This window comes from Tursiops truncatus, chromosome 11 (assembly GCF_011762595.2).
Source record: "Tursiops truncatus isolate mTurTru1 chromosome 11, mTurTru1.mat.Y, whole genome shotgun sequence".
Classification (NCBI taxonomy): Eukaryota; Metazoa; Chordata; class Mammalia; order Artiodactyla; family Delphinidae; genus Tursiops; species Tursiops truncatus.
The window spans coordinates 9,451,081-9,471,914 of NC_047044.1; the positions used below are offsets into that span (position 1 = coordinate 9,451,081).

Genomic DNA, 20,834 nt, shown 5'->3' on the forward strand with positions numbered 1-20,834 from the left:
CGGCCTACCCGCTCACCTGAGAACTCACACCCCTGGGAAATCCCTCCCAGTAATGGCTGAGAGGCCCAGGTGTGTCCCCAAGCTCTGGAGACCCACTCCTCTCCCACTGTATCTGGGCTGCGTAACTGGACACAGCAGCTTTCTCTGCAGGGCGTGCATTTCACAGGCAGAACTCAATAAATCCATCAGAGGGATTCTTTCTAATTGAACCCCTAGAAGTTTATCATTTAAACAGGCCCAGAACTGCTGTGTCACAGTAAGATTTTGGTCTTTACTATCACTTACCCTCGAGATCCCAGGGAAGGAGACAGAGGAAAAGGCAAAGGTGATGGGACACAGTGAGAGGTTCTCCTTCTCCAGCCAGGTCTGCCAGCTCTGGGGTGACACTGGTCCCCTCTGTGAGCAGGAGAGGGGATGAAGCCAGGATGGTGAGGCCGAGGGCAGCAGCCAGGCTTCTCTGGCCCTCACGCTGGCCCACTGCCCTGGGGCGGGGGCCACGCGGCTTGGCAGAACTGGCTGGATGAAACCAAAAGGAACACCGGCCTGTTGCTTCTCTTTCTCCCAGATGCAGCTTCCCAGCACCACCTGTCAGGTTGCACTAACCTTTCCTCCCAGTGAAAAAGGACCTGGAGAAATTAACATCCCCTCCCAAACAACCACAAAGTATTCGAGGCGGGGGGAGTTTCTCAGCAAAACAGGAAGAGCGGGAAAAGGGCAAGTTTGCACAGAGCTGGCTTCACTCTGCTGGGAGAGGAAAGAGAACAGCCATGAACTTTGTATTTCTTCTCATCTGTTTTGCATTGACTAGGAAAGGGAGGGTTCGCCAGGGCCAGGGGGCCCACAGGAGATGGAATCGGCCCTGGATTCTATCTGTAATGGTCAGGAGTCAGCTTCTCCCAATCATGGCCTTGACCACCTCCCCCCAGTTCAGTCCTGCTGACCTCACTGGGGGCCGCCAGCCTCAACAGCCAGACGGTTGTTGAAGAGAGAAACAAATCGTTCTACTTTCGGGTGTCTTTGTAGAGAAGCTTAACGAAGCAGCAGACCAGGGGAACGGCTTCCTCCCCCTTGCTCACCTCTGTTAGAGGGTGCCTAAGCTTGGAGATTCCTGACGCAGCTCTTTCCCTTTTTATCTACAGCCCTCTGCCTCTGCCCTCGACTTACATCCCGGAGGCTGGGCTGCGGCTGATTTGAGCTTGGCTCTCAGGACCACTCCAACCACCCAAGGCTTTGCCTCTGTGTTAACCTCGCTGTGTCAGGACCCTTCTCTTGCCGCGAGTTCTCTCCTGGAGCTTCCTTACTGCACTCAGAACAACGCCCAAGCTCTCCTTCGTGGCCTCTGCACGTGGGTGCCCTGCCTTCCTGGAAGACCTCAGTCTCCACGTCAGCCACCCAGGCTTCCTTCTGTCCCTCAGATATGCCGAGCATGTCCTTGCCTCAGGGCCTTTGCACCTGCTGCTCCTTCTGCTTGGAAAACTCCCAGGTCTATGTAGCTGCCTCTTTTTCCTCATGCAGGGCTCATCTCGGATATAGCCCCGCAAAAGACCTGCTCTGACCACCCTAGCTGAGCACCCCATCCACCTACCCTGTTCCTCCCTACCACGCGATATTAGTGTTTTTTTCGGGATGGGGGCGTATGCGGGCCTCTCACTGTTGTGGCCTCTCCCGTTGCGGAACACAGGCTCCGGATGCACAGGCTCAGCGGCCATGGCTCACGGGCCCAGCCGCTCCGCGGCATGTGGGATCTTCCCGGACCGGGGCACGAACCCGTGTCCCCTGCATCGGCAGGCGGACTCTCAACCACTGCGCCACCAGGGAAGTCCGAACTTAGTCTTTTTATAATACATGTCTGGCCTGAAAATCACCTCCTTGTCTTGTGTGTTCGATGTCTGTCTGCTGCCCTCATAAGAATGTAAGCTTCTTGAGGGCAGGGGTCTGTCTTTTCTCTGCCAGATCTCCGCACCTAGAATAGTGCTGGGTACATGGGTGGCACTCGGTTGGCTACCCATTGTCAGGGAAGTGAGGGGTATAGGGGACCCTGCCCTCAGGGAGATCATGGTTTGTAGGAGGAGATGACAAGTGACCCAACAGAACTCTTCAGTGCTCCTGGAACTCTGCAAATACTCAAATGGGGCCAAGGAAGCCTGGCCAGTTCTATCTGGGGGACCAGATATGGCTTCATACAGAAGGACACCCCAGGACTGTGTTTTGAAAGATATGTGATGCATCCCAGATGAACCAAAGATGCAAAAGTGTGAAAAAACAGAGACCATTCAGGAAACAGCAGGTGGTCTGATGAGACCAAAGGAAGGGGTTGTCTGGGATGGGGGGCATGGAGTGGAAACCATCATGAAGGGCCCCTTCGCCATGAGAAAGAGCTCAGGTTGCTTTCTAGAGACAGTGATGAGCCACTGAGAGGGTTTCCCCAATCCTGTTGGTATTTTAGCTCCTTTCAGTGTTGAAAACTCTTACATGGAGGAATGACTTGGTCAGAACTGCCTTTCCAAAAGATCCCTCTGCCAAAATTGGCATTCCCTGTATCCCTTGCCCAATTATGACCGTATTCAGGCATATTTCCAAAAGTCTCTACTGCTCTCTTTCTAAAAATAGTCAGCCTTTCTTTGGGGGCACATAATTTCACAGCACAATACTTCAGAAGGAACTATACATGGTTCCACGCTTTGGGACTCATGTCGTCACCTGACTGCACATCTTCAGCTTTTTGTGTCCATAGTTTTGTAAGTCAAATTACATCACATGGCAGATCTCATCCGGTACCAGGAGGAGATGAAGGGCATCTAATGGATGTAGAACTTAAGTTTTGTTCATCTCAGCATCTTCCATGTTTGGGTAGAAACCCGATATCCTCAACAGTGAAGTGGCACAATAATAGTATCTACTTCATACGATTATTCTGAGAATTCAATTAGTTAATATCATATGTAAAGCTCTTGGAGGAGGCCTTGAAACACGATGAATGCCACGTAAAGTGTCTGGTGTTAGTTTTGACCAATGCAGTTTCCATTTCTAGAACTGATCCAATAAACTGAGTTTCAGTGGAAGAAAAACTTGTATATACATTGTGTGTGTGTGTATGTGTATTTCTCTAGCTATGAGCTGGTCTAGGGCATATACATACACTCCCACTATCACACACCTACTACGTGCCGGACAGAGCTCCAGGTGCCATACTTATGTTATCTCATTATCCTCACAATAAACTTACAAGATAGGCATGGTTACCCCCATTTTACAGATGAAGAAAACTGAGGCTCAGAGAGGCTGACAACTAAAAGTTGCACAGCTCACAGCACATCTGTTTGCACCTTCATCCCTCTGTGCACCTCAGTTCCTAGAGCCCAACACAGGGATGGAAGGGGACACTCAGTGGTGTTTTCTGGGTCTGAATCCACACATATGTTATAGGGTCAAACTTACTCTTAAATAATCCCTTCAAGGTGGGGAGGGATAAATGGGAGGTGGAGATCAACATATCCACACTATTATATATGAAATAGATAACTAATAAGGAACTACTGTATAGCACAGGGAACTCTACTCAGTACTCTGTAATGACCTATATGGGAAAAGGATCTAAAAAAGAGTGGGTATATGTATATGTGTAACTGATTCACTTTGCTCTACAGCAGAAAGTAACACAACATTGTAAATCAACTGTACTCCAATAAAAACTAAAAAAGAAAGAAAAAGAAAAATCCCTTCAATGGCCCATTCATGTATCCAACAAATATTTATGGAACACCTTGTGGTGTTGGACCAAATCTCAGACTGTGGAAGAGGTGGAAGGGACTTTCTCTCATGGAAGCTCTTGCTCTACTCACCCCTCTACCTGGGATGTCCTTCTCATTCTTCACTAGCAGGCAAACTCCTCTTCATCTTTCAAGTTCCAAATTAAATGTCCCCACCTCTGAGAAGCCTTCCCAGCCTCCCTTCCTCCAGGCAGTGGGCTGTTCCCTTAACCAGTACAATGGTTCATTTTATGTCAGCTTGCCTGGGCTGCGGGATGCCCAGATAGCTAGTAAACATTATTGCTCACAGGTCTGCCTTAGATGCAGTATACCAAATAAAGAGGTCCACTCTCACCCACGCGGACAGGCACCATGGTATCCACTGAGGGTCTATAGAACCAAAAGGCAGAGGAATGGCAAATTCCCTCTCTTTTTGAGCCCGGACATTCATCTTCTCCTGCCCTCACACACTGGAGTTCCTCACACCCTTAGACTTGGGGACTTATACCAGCAGCCCCTAGATCTCAGACCTTCTGCTACCAGCTTCCCTGGTTCTTCAATTTGCAGACAGTGGACTTCCTAGGCCTCTATAACTATGTGATCCAATTCCTATAATAAATCTTCTCTTACATATCTCTACATATATCCTATTGGTTCTGTTTCTGGAGAACTTTGACTAATACGTCTAGACTCCCAGGGCATCCTATACCTGCTGTTTGTGGCAGGTTGAATAATGCTCCACCCAGCCAAAGACGTCCACGTTCTAATTCCCAGAACCTATGAACATGATACCTTATATACCCTATGTAATATGTTACCCTATGGTGAAAAGGACTTTGCAGATAAGGTAAGGGTGTCGAGATGGGGAGATGATCCTCAATTATCTGGATGAGCCCAATGTAATCACAAAGGTCCTTGTGAGAAAGAGGCAGTTGGTCAGTCAAGGGAAGGCAAAAGTAAATAATAGAGTGACGCAGCCATGAGCCAAGGAATGCCAGCAGCTGCTAGAAGCTGGAAGAGGCAAGGAATGGATTCTCTCCCTAGAGCCCAATGACACCAACTTGGGACTTCTGACCTCCAGAACCGTAAGATAATACATTTGTGTTGTTTCAAGCCACTGAGTTTGTGGTACCATTACAGCAGCCATAAGAAATGAATACATTTTTTATTCCAGCACTAATCACACTGCATAGCAGTTACCTTTCTCACCTGAGAGCTCCTCAAGCCTGGGGCACCTTTGTTTCTGACAGTTTAACACAAAGCCTCAAAAAGGGCTCATGAAAGCTGCCGAATGAACTAACAAATGGATCGATGCTTACCTGCTTTCATCCGGCTGCCTGTGTCCCTCAGCCTGAGAACACACACACACACACACACACACACACACACACACACTCATATCCACATAGCTTACCTGTGCATCCACCCACACCACCCCCAGGAGGGCAGCTCTATCCTTACACAGGAGCCCACTTTGGGCTAGCCAGCAAATAGCTATCTCTCAAGAGCATGTCGATTTTCAGGGGGGAAGGGGATTTCTCCCAAGGTAATAACTGGACAAATCAGCAGACATGCAGGAGTGAGAAGCAGAAATTTTGACGCGGTTGACTTGAAATTGGTGTTGCACCACAGACATGTAAAAATCCTCCTTTCCAATAAATAAATAAATAATGAGCGCAAGAGACACCCCTGAGCCTTACCACATTCCCATTTCTCTCCACCTCCGTCGCAACCCCACCACAGCCACTAAAATGATGGGGAAATCTGTACTTAGTGACACCAAAAGCGGTCCACTTTATCTCATTAAGAGAGACAAATGGATTCCAGCTAGTGTGATATGATCCCATTTTGCTAAAAAGAAAGAATTTAAATCTATCTATATCATCTATATACAGTGTATATATGTGCATATATATGTGTTTATATAGGCATAGGACAGAGGCTGGAAGAAAATCCGTGAAGAGGTTAACGGTTTGATGGAGATTATAGACGGTTGCTTTTTTTCTTACTTTTAAAAAAATTTACAAAGTACAGGACTGTTGGTGTGATTTAAAAAACAATAAAAGTTTAAATAATACAAAATAAAAGAAATGGAGCGTTTTGTGTGGCAGGGCTACTTTGCGTCCCTTCCAAGACAGCCTAGGTCTCCCAGTCCCTCCCCAAATAGGAAGCTGGGCTCTGGTCTCCCCGTGAGCAATGGCGGAACCATTAGAGGAACTGTAGGGCGCAGGAGGGTGACGCGGCACGGGGCCTGGGAATTAGAAAACATACAGACATGACCGCGAGGGCGGCTTCTGCCGAATGACCCAAGGATGACCCGCTTCGGGCCCAATCTGGTATGTGGGGAGTTCGTTGTCACCCCGCGGCCTCTCTCTTCCGAACCTCCCCACGGCCGCATCTTCCTCGCCGCGTCTTCACCCGACCTCCCGGGCGAGGGCAGGTGCCGCCCAAGACCCCGGCAGAAAAACAGATGCAAAGGATCACCCCCTTCCTCGGCCCCATTCACTGCCTCCCCCACCCTTTCCTGCGGTGGCGTTTTTGTTTTAATTCATCTGAACTGGTTACAAAACCACACTCCCACGAATACATAAATAATGGATAAGGGGTGGGGTGGGGGGCAATGTTTTAAAGAAATTCCCGCAGGGCCTGGCCAGGCAACAGCAAATGCATTTCTGCTGTATCATATTTAACTGTTTGCAAACTTCTGCTGGAAGGATGAGCAGCGGCTGCAGAGACTCCACTGCCCTTCCCCGCCCGGGGCCGGGAGAGACTTGCAAGGGAGGATTCAGAGGGAGAAGTTGTCAGCTCGCGGGGGCCGAGAAGATGCAGAGGGGAATGAGAAAGTGTTTGTAAGATTGCACCGCCCCCAGCCCGGCTTCGCGCAGGCCAAGCGTCTCCCTCCCGGCCTCCGGCCCCGGTTCCCCCAACCAGGCTAGGCCCCTTTAAGAACCAGCGCGCGCCCCCGCCCCGCGTGCGCTCACTTTCCCTAGCAACCGCCCCGGGGGAGGAGAAGGTCCTGGCAACGGCGCGCCAGCCCAGAGGGTCACGTGATGGCCCGCAGCTGGAACGCGAGCGCGCGCCCCGCCGCGCGCCCGCCCGCCGAGCCTGGGCGCTGTGGCGCGTGCGCGAGCGGTGCAGCACCGGCCGCGGGAGCAGGGAGTATTATGGGCTGTGGGTGCCGCTGAGCAAGATGGAGCTGTCTGCAGTGGGCGAGCGGGTCTTCGCGGCCGAATCCATCATCAAACGGCGGATCCGAAAGGTTAGCCGCCTCCCAGGGCGGGACGCCTAGCCCCGCAGCCGGTCCCCAGATCCGCGGGCCATCGGGGCGAAGCGGTCCCGCTAACCCGGGCTTTCTCGACCACCCCCGCGCAGCCGCCTCCTCGCGTCCCCGCATCTTCCCCACCCCCACTCCCCCCTTTTTTCCTTCTCTGTTTTTCAGGGACGCATCGAGTACCTGGTGAAATGGAAGGGGTGGGCCATCAAGTGAGTGTCACGGGATCCAGGGGTGAGGGGGGAAGGGAGGCAGCGCACACCGGGGCCTTTTTTTTTTCCCTTGGAGGGTGCGCACATTTGCTCCCTCGCATGTGTCTCTGGCTCCCTGGTTTTCTTTTTTATTTTGTGCATGCGTAACTCGGCAGGTACAGCACTTGGGAGCCGGAGGAGAACATCCTGGACTCGCGGCTCATTGCAGCCTTCGAGCAGAAGTGAGTTTGGGAAGCTGGCAGGGGCGGCGGGGCTGAGGCTCGGCTGGGGCGCCGCGCGGGGAAGCGGGAGAGCCGGGGAGGGCAGCGCGGAGTGGGGCCCAGGAAGGGGCTCTTTTTAACCTCTGGCGTTTCTCGGCCGCAGGGAGAGGGAGCGTGAGCTGTATGGGCCCAAGAAGAGGGGACCCAAACCCAAAACTTTCCTCCTGAAGGTAACCTGGCCCAGCCCCAGCAGGCCCCTCTCGGGCCCCCAGCCCGGGCGCAACACGGGGCCTGCAGGGGAGGGACAGATCCGCGGCCGCCCAGGCGGGCGGGTCTTTCCAGAGGGGCCCCAGCTGGGCAAGGGGTGGTTGTGAGCCCCCGAAGAGCCCCTGGCAGCAGGCCCTGGCCAGCTCCAGCTTCAGCAAGAGGGGCCTGGGAATGGGGACAAGGGGGAAGGATAATCCTCGCTGACAAAACCAGGGTCTGGGGAGGCCAACAGGAAGGGGGTGGGTGAGGCAGGTGGGGTGCCCACCTGAGGGGGTGGCAGGGAGGGGTGGCTTCTGCACGTGAGAGCCCTCATCTCCCCCAGCCTTGAGCTGGTAGGGCTCTGCCTGGAATTAGAACCCAGGGGGAGAGTGAATTTGGTCTCCTTCATCGTGGGGAACAGGGAGAGGCTTTGTGGGGGGGGGGGCACCTGCCTCCCTGCCCGCAGCTTCCCTCTCTCAGGATTTGTTCTGTATGCCTCCCCTCCTGACAGAGGGATCTAACTTGAATTTGACCTTAAATCACTTCACTTTGAGTTTTATCACCCAGGCTGGGCCACTGGTTCTCAGTTTTGCCCACTTCTGGCTGTCTCTGGAGGCTCTAATGAGGATGGAGAGTGGGAGAGTAAAAGCAGGGCACGTTAGCCTCGGCAAGGGAGGGCGACCTAGCTCCAGAGGAAGCCATCTTAGAGGTTTTTTGGTGTTTATTTTATTTTTTTTTAAGTGAGAAAGAACAGAGTCTGGGAAGGGAAGGTGAGATGACCCAAGGTGGCAGGCAAGGCTGCAGGCGGGCCTCCGTGGGCAACCACAGTCTCCCCCCCCCACCACTAGTGCTAAGGTTGTCTCAGGGCCCCTTCCCACCCCGACAGCCTGTGACTTTGTGGCAGTTGGCACGGGAAGGGCAGGCAGGACTCTGCAGAAAAGAGGTTGTGCACAATGCAGAACTCAGAATCTCCAATTTGTCCTAAAGGCTCAAAGCCCAATTTGGGGGGGCTCTCCAGCCCCCCACCCCCCAAAAGAACTGTGCAGAAGTGAAAGAAATAATGGTTTCCAGAATCACATATTTCTGTGACCCTTGTCGCCAAATTACACACATCTTAGGGGATCTGTGGAGTAACCTTAACTCTTGATGCTGCTTCGGAGGGATGGGGCAGAGCAGCTGGAGGGCCAGTGGGCTGTGTGACAGCCTCTCAGTGCAGCTGGAGTGCCCTCTAGCGGGGAAGTGAGTAATGACCATGAGCATTGATTCACAAAATGCTTTTCTTTTTTAATAGCTGTATCTCCTGAGCTGGCCATGGGCCTAACACAGTGCTGACCCCCACATGGATTATCTCCTTTAAATCTCTCAACAATCCTATGAAGTAGGGAATATTATCCCTATTTTGCAGATGAGAAGATCAAGGCCCAGGGAGGGGAGGTGATTTACCTGAGCTCCCACCACCCAGCTTCCTGGCTTCATCATGTCTCCTTTTCTTAACCCTGTCCCTCAGAGAGTACACATCAGGTTAAGGGAGCAAGATGAACACACACACATACACACACAAAAAGGAAACTATGAAGGCTGTAGAGTTGGTGGGGCAGGGGATGCAGAGGCAGATGAGAGAACCTTGATCTGGACCTTAAAAACAGGTAGCATGACAGAGAGAGATATTTGCAAGGGGTGATGGAGATCAGCTTGGTCTGAACCCATTGCTCTGTGGGTCACCAAGAGGCCAAGTGTGTATAGTAAACAGATTACACTCAGATAGCACTCACTTTCTGCAGGGAACTATTCTGAAGAGAACAGGAGCCCCTGAGGTAGGTTGCATTATCCCCATTTTGTAGATAGAAAAACTGAGGCCAGAGAGGTTAAATAACATGCCCGTGGTCACAGAGAGTGAGTGGTAGAGTCCAGGTCTTTAACCTTCCACGTTATCTATGTATAGTACATGCCAACCCCTCAGAGCCATGCCTGTCACACAGTCAGAGTGCAGTAAATGCCTTGGGCTGTGGTTACCAGTTTTAATCCACAGGCAGACCCAGGTCCCACCTTCAAAGAATTCTCAACCTGGGGAGAAGAGAGGAGGAGGAAGGGTGAACCAGCCTGTTTTTAAAAATAATAATAATGTTTAGACATTATAAAGTAAGAAATAGTTTTGTAGAAAGGTTGGAAACCATACATTAGAAAAAGATTACTGCTCGTAAGCACCCGCCCCGCCCCTTGGATAGTCTAGTATTCTTCGAGTGCTTGCTGTGTGCCAGGCACTGTGCTAACCAGGTAACATACACTGTGGTCAGAGGAGGCCCACTGAGCCGGGGTTTCATCCTGGATCTGGCGTTTGCCTTGCCTGCGCTCTTTGCCAGTCCCCAGGGACCATGCATCACTGCTGGACTCCGGCAGAACCGTACTTACAGAGGTCCCGCTCAGACAGCATGCAGAGAGGATAACCACCAACCCCTGGGGATCAGAGTGGGGAATCCCCTAAACTCCGTGGGGGATGAACCTGCAAAAAAGCCCTTGTTGCCATGCCAAGGGAAGGCTGGCTTTCCCCTGCCTTTGTCTGGGAAGGGGTGTGAGGGAACCAGTCCCTGGCTCCACTGGCTCGGGGCAGGAGGAGCTGGCAGCCCTGGCACAGGGTAGATCGGGCCCACGTGTGCTGCCACCTAGTGGCTGGAGGGATGGCTAACTAAGCCACCCCAGGAAACCCCCAGCAGGGCTGGGAGGACCATGTGGCAGTGAAGTGTGCCTCTGCTACATTCTAAATGACGTCCTCGCTGACTCAGCATGTAAGTCCACAAACACCTCTTCTGGGGGTTGTGGTCAAATACAGTCTAGTCTTGTCTGAGAGGTGTACAGGCTACCTCCCAGGTACGGGTCAAGCATCCAGCACTGTGGGGATGGGAGGTGGAGAGACCCTAAACCACAGATCCCACTCTTGGGGAGCTCACAGACTGACCATGGGAATGTGTTCTTCCTCTCAGCCACCCCTAGCTCACCTGGCTGGAGGCAGTCACCACCTAATGGTCCCTCTTCCCACCAGGAACCAGGGTATCTGTCTAGAACACAGACTGGTCCTCCATCTCTACACTCTGTCCAGCCATTGCTTTCAGTCCCTTGGCCACTCCATCCTCTCATCGCTGGGCTCTCTCTGCCTCCACCATTTGTCTCAGCAGGGCCCCTTCAGCAGGCCACCTGGGGCACAGTCAGCTCAGGAAGGACCAGGGTTTTACTACTTAGGCTTCATTCTCCACAACTGGGACCTAATCTGTGCTCCTCTGGACCCTGTACTTCCTCTGTTGTATTGAATCACCCTGCCCCCTAATTGCCTGTCACTTGTCTTCTGCGTGGAGCACAGACCCCTAGCGCACACACACACACACACACTCGCATCTTCCATGAGACTGAAAGTGAGCTCCTGCAGGGCCCTGGCGGGACTTTATAGACTTCACCCCTGGGAGTGTGTACAGCTGGGCGCGGGAGCCTGGGACAGTATCCCTTGCTCCCCACAGACTTCTGCTCAGCCATCCTGTCCCCAGGCCATCTTGGCACAGAGAATATGAAGTGGCTGATCCCACCTCTTAGTCCATGCCCACCAAACCCATGTCTCCCTGGGGTGGATGCCAGCCAGGCTTTAGGTGCTGGCTTCGGAGTCTGTTGGCACCAGTTTGCTCAGACCCAGACCCTGGGCAGTCAGAGGAATCAGACCCAGGAGGGGAAGTGGCCGGGGGGGTGGGGAGTGGGGTGCTGGGAGTGAGGAGGAGGGGCCAAGGTCTGCCCCAGAGCTGATGGTGAGCTGGAGGTGCCTCCTGTTCACGGGCAGAAAAGGAGCTCAGGGCATCTGCTGATAGGTCCGGAGGGCTGGGGTATGGGGTGAAGGTGGGAGGGGTCGCCCTCGCCTTTCTGCCACCAAAAATTAGTCCATGGAGGAGCACTGGGCTGGGATCCTCCCGGGGGGGGGGGGGTTGATCAGGGGCTTCTTTCCGTGCAGTGTCCTGGCTATTGACACTCCTCTGTGTCAGCAAGGGCAGCCACCGACCCGTCTGTCTGTCCCTCAGACCCACGGCCAAACTTGGAAAGTTAATCTTGGCGTTGGGCCTGGATGGGGGTCTGACTTGCCCTCCAACCTTCCACACTTTGTATCACCGTCTGAACCTGTTTTCCTTTTATCGCTAAGGCAAGGTCACGAGCATCACTGATTTCTTAAGTGCTCTCAGGATGGTTTCTTGAGACCATACTTGTGGGTGGCTGGTGCAGGGGTGTCCAGAGGAGGTCAGCGGGTGGCGAGCCCTCAGCCACTGCCTCCCTCTGTCCCACAGGCGCGGGCCCAGGCGGAGGCCCTCCGCATCAGTGATGTGCATTTCTCGGTCAAGCCGACCGCCAGCGCCTCCTCGCCCAAGCTGCATTCCAGCGCTGCTGTGCACCGGCTCAAGAAGGACATCCGCCGCTGCCACCGCATGTCCCGCCGCCCCCTGCCCCGCCCAGACCCCCAGGGGGGCAGCCCCGGCCTGCGCCCGCCCATCTCACCCTTCTCTGAGACCGTGCGCATCATCAACCGCAAGGTCAAGCCGCGGGAGCCCAAGCGGAACCGCATCATCCTGAACCTGAAGGTGATCGACAAGGGCACGGGCGGAGGCGGCGCCGGGCAGGGGGCCGGGGCCCTTGCCCGCCCCAAAGTCCCCTCACGGAACCGCGTCATCGGCAAGAGCAAGAAGTTCAGCGAGAGCATCCTGCGCACGCAGATCCGCCACATGAAGTTCGGCGCTTTCGCGATGTACAACAAGCCCCCGCCCGGCCCTCTGCCGCCCCCGCCAGCCACCAAGGCCGACATCGCCGCCTCCCCTGGCCAGGGGCTGCTCCTGGCAGCTCCCAGTGCCCCGTACGACGCCCGCAGCTCCAGCTCCTCCGGCTGCCCTTCGCCGACCCCGCAGTCCTCCTCCGACCCGGATGACGCGCCCCCCAAGCTGCTCCCCGAGACCACGAGTCCATCTGCCCCCGACTGGCGGGAGCCCGAGGTGCTTGACCTGTCCATCCCTCCCGAGGCGGCGGCCACCAGCAAGCGGGCGCCTCCCGACGTCACTGCGGCTTCCAACCAGGCCCTTCCCGCGGCCCCTCAGCCTGCCGGCGCCGCCTCAGAGCCCGAGGCTGGAGACTGGCGCCCTGAGATGTCACCCTGCTCCAACGTGGTCGTCACCGATGTCACCAGCAATCTCCTGACGGTCACTATCAAGGAATTCTGCAACCCTGAGGATTTCGAGAAGGTGGCTGCTGGGGTAGCAGGCGCCGCAGTGGGAGGTGGCAGCAGTGGGCAGAGCAAGTGAGGGGCTCCACCACGGAGGGGGGTTTGGGGGGCCCTCCTGCCCAAAGTCTTACTCTTGCTCCCGCCCCCGCCCCCGCCCTCAGACAACCCTGCCTGTGCTTTGCTTGTTTCAAATGGCTCGGTGTTGACCCCGGGATGGGGCTGGGCAGTTGGAGCCCCCTGAAGCCCAGTGGGAGGGGCGGTCCTGGAACGGGGTGGGGCTAGGGTGGGGCCAGGACACTGGGAAGTCCTCCCTCTTGTCTCTTGGCCCCCTCCCTGCCCAAGCACGGTGGGGCCTGCTGGGTGGCTCCTGGGGAGCCCCGGAACTCGGGGTTCAGCTGCCCCCGCCACATCCCATCTCTCCCCAGCTTGCTTCCAGCTCTCGCGCACAGCATCTGATTTCTCGGTGCTAACCCGGCAGCTGCTGGGGCCCCCTAGGGGACCCCTTCCCAGCATGGGCACCGTCCCTTTCCTTCCTCCAGATGCCTGGGAAGGAGGGGCAGGGATGGGAAAGCCCGGACAGAGGTTGAGGTGAAGGCGGCCTTGGCCCCTCCCCCCCCCACACCCACGAGGGCGGCAGGAGCAGGGCCCACTTTCGGACGAGACCCAAGCAGGCCCCCGTGGGCCTCACCCACCCATCTCTTTCCTCATCCCGCGCTCAGAGGCGGGAGGGACTGGCACGGACCTCACCTGCCACGGCCTCCCAGGATCTAAAGGCCCCTCAGTTCTCGACCAAAGGTGCTACAAGAGCCTGCTGCGCGGACTTCCGTTTGCGCATGCGCCTGCCGTCCTGGTTGGGTCTGCGTGGATCCGTGTGTGTGTTGGCCCCTGGGCCCGGCTCTCGAGGCTGCGCCCTTTAGGGTTCCTCACAGTAAGGTCGTCAGATCGAAGGCCTGGAACCCTCCCTTGCCATCAGCCGGGCCTGGGACCTGGCCGAGGTCTGAGGAGTTTGCTGTGGAGGCCGATCCTCCCAGCCCGCGTGTGCGGGGGACACGCATCCCACGCCCTTCTCCTTTGGGGCGGTCAGACGTGGCATGGTGGGGACCGAGGCAGAGGGGAGACCCCCGTCCCAAGCTTCCTCTTCCTCCTGTGTGTTCGGGGGGAGTAGGAAGCCTGGACACCGTTCCGAGGGTCTCCGGCCCCCTCTCTCTTGCTTCTGACCGTCCAGGCTTTCTCACAGCCCAGCCGGCCTGAAGCAGCTCGAGACCTCTGGTGCCCTGGGCAGCTTCTCTTTCCTCTGCTGCCAGGGAGCTGAGGTGTCCATGCCAGTGGCAGAGACCAAAACCCCAGTTTTAGGCTGGGCACTGGGAGGGCAGGGTGGCCGAAGCGGGGGGGGGGGACGGAAGAGGGGGCCTGTGTCCTTCAGGAGAGCGGGCACGTGCGGGACCAGGGCTCTGGTGGGCAGGGAAGACAGCCCTGCTGGCCAGCCCTGAGGCGCTGCCCGGACTCAGTTTGCCATGAGTGGCGGGTCCTTGCACGTGGCTCAAGGTGGCTTCCTGGTGTGTGGGCTGAGAGCCATGATGGCAGAAAGGGAATTCCAGTTCGGAAACGAACGCCTTGGTCCTAAGCACGGGAGGACTGTTTCTTCCGAATCTCCCCGCCAGGGATTGTGGCAGGGCCCCTAACCCTCCCTGTCCCAGGATGTAGAACGGGGGCCGTCACAGGGTTTGGGGGACTGGTGCTCCTGGACCCCTCCCCCCGCCCCGCCCTTTGCGTTGGCTCTGTGGCCGTCCAAGTGCCAATTGGCTTCCCCCCAAATAAGGGCTGGTATTTCTCCTCTGTCCTTAGAGGGGATTTCCCCCCCCGACCCCCACCCCAGGTGAGTGTCCACCTGGGTGCCAGTTACAGGTGTTTCCAGAGACCATAGAAATGTGTTTTCCTGAGAGTCCGTGTCATTCGTGACTTTTTTTGTAAAGAAGTTGTGTTTTCAGAGGTGATTTTATGACAGGAAAGTGAAAGAATTAGTTTTGCAAAAAACAGAAAAAAAAAACACAAAAAAAGAGGGGAAAAAAAAGAAATAGAAAAAAATATTGTGGGATTCCTATGGGGTTTGGGGGGGTGGGGAGAAAGAGATATTTAAAGAAAAACTAGTAACGCAGTGATTGCACAGGTGAGGCGGCAATGTTAGGAACGTGGATAGAGGCCCAGGCCCAGCTGGGAGGCTCCCAGGCACAGCAACTGCCCTCCTTCCTTGGCCCGAGGCAAGGTAAGCCCTCCCTCCTGCGCTGGGCCCAGACTCCACACCTGTCCCCGCTTGAGGGGACGGATGACCCCTGATCCCAAGGGAACTTGCCAGAAGCTGCAGGGGCCAGGCAGATAGAGCTGAGATTAGGGGACGTAAGAGTCAACAGGGGTCCCACCATCACCGGGACCCATCATTGGTGACTTTCTCCAGGAAGGCTGGTGAGTAGGTACAGTTGGGTTCCTTGCCTTCCTCCATTCCTTTGCCAGCCTGTTGGGTGGGCCATATGGTCCCTCCACCGCCACCCCGTGGAGGAATCTCCCTCCCCATCGCCCCAATGACCAAGACACCCCCGAGCTTCCCTGGCCAGGTAGGGGATGCAAGCTTCAGGAAGACAGGAGCTATGGACTGGGAGAGTATTAGGTGGTGATCAGAGGGGGTTGGGGGTAGCTGTAGGGAGAGGGAGTGCCTGCCCCTTCTCTTTTCACAGGGAGGGTGCTGCCCTCGGCCCCCAGCTGTGCAGCCCTGCCCCAGCCCACGCAGAGGCACGCATGCACACTGCTCCCAGGTGGGCAGCTCCCCTGAGGGCCTGAGTGGGCACCTGGTCAAGCGCAAGCGGAGCCCTCCTTACCTCTCTCCCAGGGTGGCTCTGAGCGGGGTCCCACAGCCCCCCAGCACACGCTTGCACAGATCAGCCTCCCGTGGGCCCTTCCTCCCCCATTGCTGCTTTTCCGTTTGCCTATTACCAAGCAGAAGTTGCAGTCTGGTTTGCTTTATTTTTATATGTGAGATACCCCTCAAAGCCGGATCTTCTCCCATGTTCAGTAGTGGCTGCGGTCATCTCCCCCTGATGCCACCCTCTCCCCACCCCCATGTCATAGGAAACAGATGAGGTCTGGTGTCTCTGGTTTGAGGTGGGAAGTTGGGACCCATTCCTGTCTCATTCCCCTCCCGGATCCTCAGTTTGCCCTTCTGTGAAATGGGTGTATTGGGCGACACAGCTTTTTCATAAAGCACTGCTGGTGTCCAGGCAGCTGCTGAAGATGTGGTGGTCGAGGTTGCTGGCACTGGGGCCTCCAGCCTCCCACAGTCCCGTTTCATTCTCACCCTGCAAAGCGGTCAGGGTCAAAATGGGTTTCAGCCTTTGTCTGCTCTGGAAAGAGGTGATGATCAAGTCCCCAACCTCAGTGTGAGGCAGGCAGAGTGGGAGGGGTCACCCCACTTACAAGACCAGGAAACTGGGGCTCTGAGAGGCAAAGCTGCTTCACTGGAGCGAAGAGCCCAGCTGCTCTGGCCTTTTGGGGGAAGCCTCTTTAAAAGGTGGGGACCTGGGCCTTGGAGCCACTGCAAAGCCAGGGGGTACCCCTGAGCCAGGCGGTCCCAGGTGAGGAGTCAGCCCAGAGGAGGAAACCGTTAGCTCGGGGAGCTGGGCTGCCACCAGCCTTTCTAGCCTCTGGGTGGACCCAAGTGGATGCACCGCCTTTTCTGCCTTTGGGGGTTTTGTTGGTTGTTTTTGGTTTGGTTTTTTTTTTTTTGGTTTTTTTTGCACTTGGCCCACGCTGGACAGTGGAACCCGCCTGGTCAGTTCCACTTCCAGGCTCCCATGCACTAGCCCAAGGCAGCCTCTTGAGGGCTTGTATGGTTTAAGGAATCACTTTTGAAAAAAGAAAGAAAGAAAAGTGTTTAAAGGTTTTCGTTTTGTCTCTGTCTGCATTTCCTCTCAGATTCAGAAAGCCCAGAATTAGGGGCTAAAACTCTAGGAGAGGGGGTGTCCCCAGCCTGACCCTGTCTTGCTGATAGTCACCAAGACTCCAAAATAGGGGGGACAGGCTGGGTGGAGACTGAGGCACCCACTTCCCAGGCCTGTGGGGTCCCCCCATCCCGCCTTGAAGGAGTCAGCACCCCACTCCAACAGTGACTGAGCGCCTACTGTATGCAGAGCTCTGGCTAGGCAGAGGGGGGCTGGTGGTCTAACGAGGGACCCCCTTGCAAGAGGCCACAGTAGAAGGAACCAAGGGTTCTGGGTCTTCCCCCTGCTGTAGGGCGGAGTAGAGATGGAGACTTCTTGTTGTTGGTTTTAATTTAAAAACACAAAGGCCTAAAGAAATGTATCTTATAATTTTTTTTAATTTTTGAAAAGCTCATTTAATGAATTGTGCACGAATGAATTCTATATATATAAAATATACATATATAGCTCTATATTTGGGGAGGGGCACTGTCTCTTTTTTCTCTCTCTCATTTTAAAAATGAAGTGTCGTTGCCTTCGTCTGTGGTTCAACCATCCAGCTCCCAGCTGGCTAAACTTTGCCTCCAGTGGTTCAAGACAGGAAACTAGTAGGGTGAGCAGGAGACCGGAGATGGGGACGCCGCCTCAGCGTGGGGCTGGGTCCCCAGGCCACAGGCCCCTCTCCCAAAGGTTGCAGGTGGAGAAGACGCCTTGTGTTGGGTGTGGCTTTTGGTTCTGTCGTGCCGGGTTCGGTTGTTTCTGGGCCGGGGGAGGGGCGTCTGTGCTGATTACTCTGTCTTGTATGTTTCGTTCTGCTGCTCTTCAATATCGTATCAATGCCAGGAAGGGGGCACGAAAAGCCTCTTTTGCCCCCCCCAAATAAATTGTCACATTCCGAAGCTAAGGTCTAGCCCCGGGTCTGTCTCATTTCTTCCGGCTGGGACTGTGGTCTTCAGAAAGCTCAGGCCATGCCTCTCCTGGTGCGGTGCAGCGAGGAGAGGGGGCCCCTGGCCCTCAGCGGTGGCAGGCCAGCGCTCCAGCCAGATTCTAAGCTCCCCGCCTCCCACCCCACGTCCACCTCGTGGGGAGATGGGCTTGAGGGGAACCCCCTACACAAGTAAGCTGCGGCACGCGCTGCTTCTTGGAACCCGGAGACTACCTGGTCAGCGGGCACGTGGGAGGGGTGGGGCTACCGCCACTGTCCGCCCCCCAGTTGGAGTCACAGCACCCGCAGAGAGGGGGCCCCGGGAACTGGATCCCTAGCCAGCCAGTCATCACAGGGCCTGGGAAGGAGCAGGCCAGGGTTGGGGGCACGGGCTACCCTTGTCGGTAGTAGCCCTTGCTAACAAGCTGCTGCAGCTCAGAGAAACATCTGTTTTCTGGGCGCTCGTGTGCCTCCTCTGATGAGACGAGCAGCCTTGGGGAGCCCGTTGGACGCCCACAGGGATCCAAAAGCAGCAGACCCCGCAGATTCCCATGCCTTCCTCAAGGGTTTGCCACTCCGCCCATGTCCGTGAGCGGCACCTCCGTCCCTCCACAGCCACCCGTTTGCCAGGCCTGGAACAGGTGTCACCAGGTGTCGCCTTCCAGCCCTCCCCTTCCCCACCACCCTCACCCCCTTGTTGTGAAACCCCCAAGGCTCGCCTCTCAGAGGTCTCCCCACCCTGCACCCCCATCTCACCTGTCCTGACCCCGACTCCTTTGGCAAAACCTCCCTGATCTGCGGCACTCGCCCTGCACCTCCCCCCGCTCTTCCACATGATGCAGATGCCGCAGGGGCCTGGCAGCCCTGCCAGAGCCTTCAGGAAGCCCACTGCCCTGAGGATCGAGTCTAAAGTCCTCCCCACCACTCTATCCGGGGAGAGCTCCCCGCCTGAGCCCCCGCTCCGTGCCCCGTCTCGCTACGCAAGAGCCGCAGCTCAGTGCCTGGCACGTGGACCCTTGATTCGTCTTTTTCCGTCACCAAGCTCGGGTCTTCCTTACTAATGCGGTCAGTGAGGCTTGGGAGCGGCTGAGCGGTAGACGTGGGGCACCAGTGTGACTCATCCAGCTGGCCCTGGTCAAAGAAGAGCATGTCTCTGTCCGAGACTGGTCTCCGTGCAGAAGCCGGGCAGGGAGATGGGAAGGTGGGTGAGGGGGGTGGGACCCAGTGTGGAGTCAGGGCTGACCTCCGTGGCACCTACTCCACGTGCACCCCTACCTTGCTTCCACCTTGTCGTCTTGCCTGGCTCAGTGCTCTGTTCTCCAGACATCCTCATTCGGGAGGTACTTAGTTAAGCAACAGCAACACTGGTGAGCACTCTCCCATCCCCCCCCGACCCCTCCCACCCTCCCCGGTGACCAGTGCGGCCTCCAGTGATGAGCCAGTGTCACGGAGGGGGGCCGGGGGGTTGAAGAAATTCCTTTGCCCCAGGTGGCACAGTGGAGGGGGACTTCCCTCCAGCACATGACTTTGCCCCCCGCCCCTGCCCAGCTCTCTGGGATTGAGAACACGGGGGCTGCCCTGGGGAGGCAGGTGCGTTCAGGGATTAGTGTCACGACTGTCCCTTATCATGAGTCCTGCTGCCATCTCTTAGCAGCTATGTCTGCCTATTAGTTGCAGATGAATGAGTGTGACCAGGGCAGCTCCTTAAGGTGGATGGGAGAGTTCGTGACGAGGACGGGGCAAGACCACGCAGCTCGGCTCAGGGAGCCCGACGTGCCCGTCTGAGGTCAGTGAGGGCGCCGTACATGCGGTGCTGGCGTCGTGGGGCTTGTCTGCCAGGCAGTGCCTGACCCGTCCCCCCACCCACGTCCCTCGCCCCATTCCTGGGCGTCACCAGGAGTGCGGGTCAGCCATGGGGTGAAGCTCAGGATTTGGGGCAAGGTGTAGAGAGTAGAGGTTGAGATGGGATGAGAAGGACAATTGTGCAAAATTATTCAGTCGTTTCATAGAAGCTGAAAGTGTAATGGTTTTTCTGTCCTTGTTAAGCTGTACCTGAGGTGGAGGGGGTGGGTCAGAGTGGCAGCATCTAAATGCCGAGCCCCCCGCAACCAGATCCCAAGCCTGTGTGCCCATCTGCACCCTCCTTGTTCAGGCTGCTGGCTTCTGAGGGTTCACACTTCACAAAGGCCTCTGGCTGGGAGAGGCCCCACAAGGATAGCTCACCCACAGGGTGGGGCCTGGAAGGGAGCAGCGGGTGAGCGGGTGAGCGGGCGTCCTGGCCTCCAGACATCTGAGCCTCTGAGAGTCAGAGGAGGGACAAAGGCCGGGACTTGAAATCACCTCGTGAGCTATGATGAGACCTGGACATGGCCGAGGAAGTGGGGTTGACAGGAAGTGGCCAGAGAGATTTAGAATATTGAGGATTTGGTGATTGGCTTTGAGTGCCGTGAGAGGGGCCCTCTGAAAACCTCCTGGGTGTCTGGTGTAGGCATATGAGTGGGTGTTGGCATCACAGGCTGGGGGACCGGCAGAGGAGTCAGCCTGGGTGAAGCTGAGTGCAGTTTGGGACACCTTGGGTGCGAATCCGACAGAGGGGCCAGGAGGAATTTTCATCCAGAGATTTGAGACTCCTGCCCTCTCAGGTGCTGCTGGAGAAATCTGTCCCTTTGCTGAAGAGTCTTTGCCCCCAGGTGCACCTCAGCTCTGAGATGACTGGTCAGCAGACATCCTGGAAGGACCAGGATGAGGACTTAGGTGCTTAGCTGCTGAGGCCACTGGGAGATCCAGCCCCCGCCTGCCACCCCTACCCTCCCAATTTCCTGCCTTTCATCTGGGTGAGGTTGTGAGGCAGGTGGCTGGGGCGATGATGAACCCCATCAGACAGGTGAGGAGGAGGGGCAGGGGGCTTGCCAGCGCCGCTCAGAAGCAGAAGAGTGGAACCCAGGTCTCGGGCGTGATGGATAGAAGCTTCTGAAGAGCCAGCTGCTCAACACAATACTTCGAGATACTAAAGAAAATAGAACATTC

At 56.1% G+C, this 20,834-nt stretch overlaps 1 protein-coding gene across 1 annotated transcript; it reads left to right on the forward strand.

The window, feature by feature from the left end:
* Positions 1-6,795: 6,795 nt before the first annotated feature.
* Positions 6,796-17,792, forward strand: CBX6 (chromobox 6). The gene is made up of 5 exons (XM_033866023.2): positions 6,796-7,008; positions 7,189-7,232; positions 7,388-7,453; positions 7,596-7,662; positions 11,992-17,792. The coding sequence occupies exons 1-5, from the start codon at positions 6,940-6,942 to the stop codon at positions 12,991-12,993; spliced, it is 1,248 nt and encodes a 415-aa protein (XP_033721914.1). The 5' UTR covers positions 6,796-6,939; the 3' UTR covers positions 12,994-17,792.
* The last annotated feature ends 3,042 nt before the right edge of the window (positions 17,793-20,834 follow it).